General features: G+C 45.3%; 1 protein-coding gene across 1 annotated transcript; it reads right to left on the minus strand.

Moving 5' to 3' along the window:
• Positions 1 to 2,640: 2,640 nt before the first annotated feature.
• On the minus strand, positions 2,641 to 3,633 carry LOC119320935. The gene is made up of 2 exons (XM_037594835.1): positions 2,983 to 3,633; positions 2,641 to 2,882 (listed from the first exon to the last, which is right to left on the minus strand). Exons 1-2 carry the CDS (start codon positions 3,530 to 3,532, stop codon positions 2,641 to 2,643), a joined length of 792 nt encoding a protein of 263 aa, XP_037450732.1. The 5' UTR covers positions 3,533 to 3,633.
• Between the last annotated feature and the right edge of the window lie 257 nt (positions 3,634 to 3,890).

Below are 3,890 nucleotides of genomic sequence, written 5' to 3' on the forward strand. Positions count from 1 at the left end.
GAGGTCGTCGGGGACGCCGCCGCACTTGAGGATGAGGTCGTTGGGGAAGCCGCCGGACTTGAGGATGAGGTCGTCGGGGAAGCCGCCGGACTTGGGGATGAGGTCGTCGGGGACGCCGCCGCACTTTTGGATGAGGTTGTCGGGGACGCCGCCGGACTTGTGGAGCAGGGAGTCGGTGAGGGCAGACCCGACGCGGACGACGTCGGTGAGGACGTCCTCTGGGGCGACGGGCTCGCCGGCTTCGGCCTTAGAGCCGACGGGGCCCTTGATGAGAGAGGCGAACTCCATCACCCTCTCCTGTCTGTCCCTTTCCTCTCACTAGTGAAAGACCGCCGAGAAATAAGTGCTCGATGGATCTATTTGTAATTGGGACAAACTTGGAAGCTACGGAAGCCTGCTAATCGCTTGCCGCCCACGAAAACCTTGGCGGGAGCGCCAGTTTCCCCAGAACCTTCCAGACATGGCTGGAGAAGACCGGATTGTTGTGGAGAGCACGGGAAGCTTCCGGAGAGCAAAAGATCTCGTGGAGACTGGGCCAGGAAACCCTTAGAACGAGCCCAGGCCCCGAGGGGGGCGGATTAGCCCACCAAGGCGTAGCCCAGCCACGCAACACGAAAAAAAGCCCAGACACACCATGACAAGTTTTTTAAAAAATTTGCAAAATACGGAATAAATGTGAAAAAATAAATAATCAATTTTGAAAGAAAAAATCATCTATTTGACAAACAGTTAATCAATTTTTAAAAAAGTTCACGAATTTGGAAAAAAATGTTCATCGATTTTTTTAAGTTCATGAATTTGAAAAAATCATCGATATTGGAAAAAAGTTTAAAAATTTGAAAAAAAATCATCAACTTTTTAATATGTTCACCAATTTGGAAAAAGGTTTTTCAATTTCAAAGACAAAATTGCAAAAATCGATAAGGTTCATGCATTTGCAAAAAGAAACAAAAAAAACGCACAAACTGTTCCAAGAAATGAGAAAAAAATAAAAATCGATTTGGTAAGCTTCCCAAAACTAGGAGCTTCGCAAACTGGAGAAACAATAAAAGGAGAAGAAGGAAGTTAATAGTCAAAGGTGGTGTGATGTCCAGTGGTTGGCGTGCGCTCTGTGAAGGTTGAGGTTCCAAGTTTGATTCTTCTGTTGCGCACCCTTTTTTGCTCTTTTAACAAGGAATAAAGAAAAGGAAATGGGTCGTCCTAAGTGTGGAGGATGCGTGCGCCAGTTTGCAAAACACATATTAACGGGCGCCTGAAGCCCCAAATAGGGAATGCCTACTTCCTATCCCAAGGTGTGGCGATGAACCCTAATCCCTAGGCTTTGGTCGATGCCGTGATTAAACGTGGGCATTGGTGGCCCGGCCCGGCCTGAAGCCCGACGTACGTGCCAGGCTCGGGCCTCACTTTCCGGCTTGCAGCCCAGCCCGAAGCCCGATGAAACTTGATATTTAGGTTGTTTATATAGTAATAGGTATATTAGTGTAGTATGTGTCCCTCATAATAGCTATATTATTATTTTTAAATATAGAGAATAGGCATTTTGCTGGGCCAGGACCGGGCTTGGGATTTTGTGGTCGGTCTTTTTTTAAACCCGGCCTGGCCCGAAAATGAAGGGAATATGCCCTAGAGGCAATAATAAAGTTGTTATTTATATTTCCTTATATCATGATAAATGTTTATTATTCATGCTAGAACTGTATTAACCAGAAACTTAGTACATGTATGGATACATGGACAAACAGAGTGTCCTTAGTATGCCTCTACTTGACTAGCTCGATAATCAAAGATGGTTAAGTTTCCTGACCATAGACATGTGTTTTCATTTGATGAACGGGATCACATCATTAGAGAATGATGTGATGGACAAGACCCATCCGTTAGCTTAGCATTATGATCGTTTAGTTTTATTGCTATTGCTTTCTTCATGACTTATACATATTCCTCTAACTATGAGATTATGCAACTCCCGAATACCGGAGGAACACCTTGTGTGATATCAAACGTCACATCATAGCCTGACCAACCATTGCTCAAGCATAAGGAAACTTATCTGCATGATTAGATGTTTCCACCAAACAGCACGCAGCACCAGTTTGGCTAGTTGTGACCTGTACTAGAAAAATGCCCAAGAAAGACAATTCAGCTGATTGCCCAGGACTTCAATATCGCTCACAGCAAACAAGCAGCAGCATGAGTAAAGAAATTCAGAGCACGACATCAATCTAGTGCTACATGCATACTTGAAAACACTTCTTCAATAACTTAGTTTCTGCCAAGTAGATTGCCTTTCTTACTTGGCACTTCTGAGAGGATAGTTTAACTTAGTAAAGATGATACACAAACAGTTTTATCAGTTGAACAAATTACAAGCTTCTAATTCATCCTAAAAGTGATAAGAACACAACAATAGTATCCACGAAACTCACACAAATTCATCACACGGACAAGGCAAATAACCATTCAACTTCATTCGCAAGTGGTCTGACATCACTCAACATCACTGGACTCTATCTGGACAGTTCATCTCAACACGACTGAACTCTATACCACAACAAAGACTGGACTCTTATCTAGAGAAATACCAATTGGACAACCCACATCAGTAACCTCTAACTGCCACACTAATTCCCACCGGACAGTTTAACATGTAAGCATCCCGACCACCCTTGCTTCCAGCCCATCAGAGAGAGCTTCGACCGCTGCTTCTCCATCTTCCTTCTCAAAGAAGTAGACGAACGCATACCGAAGAGACGCTCTAGTCCTCGGGTGTCTTGCAATGAACACATGCTTCACCCCACCGAACTGCTCCATCAACACGCGAACATTGTCTTCTGTGGACTCCAACGGTAACTGATCAATCCTGACCACGAAGCACTCACTCTCTGTACGAGAATAAGAATCGAAGATCAAGACCGTCAGCAAAAAAATGAATAACTGGAAATTGTGGAGCTTATTAGAGAGTTTGATTGGAGAAGGGATTACCTGTCTTGGTATCGCCTGGGTAAACGTCGAGTCCGCGGGCTTCAGCTCCCGCTGCCGCAGCCGCCCTGGCAGCAGCCACGGCCGGTCCTCCCTTTGCAAGAACTTGCTCGCGCGCAGCCGAGGCTGCCTTCGTCGGCGACAGCCCAGGGGCTGAAGGGACACTGGCTGCTGGGATGAAGTTTGGGGGCCTCTCAAGCTTCACGATGCCGGATGTACTTGTCCTTAGAAGCCGGATCTTCGCTATCTCCCTGTCATCGTTCTCCGCATCTCCAAACTTACACCAGGTCTTACGGCGTTCCAGAACCCTTTTGCTAACGCGCACGGTTGCTATCTTGTGCACTCGCGTGGTGGTCACTGTCCGGACCTTGCGATTCCCCACCCAAGAATAGTCTACGTAGCGCTTGAACCCATGTTCGTCAGGTCCGATGACCTGACGCGGTGGAAGCGGCGGGCGATCCAGTTGCTCCACCTTGATGTCCACAATGTCTTCCTCCTCTTCATCATATTGCTCTGCAAGAAAGAATAAAACAAAGAAAATCAAAGAAAACATAGACCATAGATTAATAGTACAGTAGCAGTGAACTAAACATGTTCAGGGTGGAGAATAAACAATTCAATTGAAATCATAAACCATCAGAGTAGAATTGGGCAGGTGAACTAGAACATATATGCGCAGTGACTTAACAATTCAGGAGAAATCATTGACCACAGATTTCAAAGTACAGTTGCTCAGGTGAACTAAACATGTTCAGGGTGGAGAATAAACAATTCAATTGAAATCATAAACCATCAGAGTAGAATTGCGCAGGTGAACTAGAACATATATGCGCAGTGACTTAACAATTCAGGAGAAATCATTGACCACAGATTTCAAAGTACATTTGCTCAGGTGAACTACACCATGTTCA

This window comes from Triticum dicoccoides, chromosome 6B (genome assembly GCF_002162155.2).
Source record: "Triticum dicoccoides isolate Atlit2015 ecotype Zavitan chromosome 6B, WEW_v2.0, whole genome shotgun sequence".
NCBI lineage: Eukaryota > Viridiplantae > Streptophyta > Magnoliopsida > Poales > Poaceae > Triticum > Triticum dicoccoides.

What these genes read in the sequence shown, in the direction of transcription:
- LOC119320935 (XM_037594835.1), bottom strand. Translation starts at nt 3,532, where the DNA reads ATGTTTTCTTTGATTTTCTTTGTTTTATTCTTTCTTGCAGAGCAATAT. An exon ending in CCCAGGCGATACCAAGACAG is followed by an intron (nt 2,883 to 2,982) that starts GTAATCCCTTCT and finishes ATTCTCGTACAG; the next exon opens with AGAGTGAGTGCTTCGTGGTC.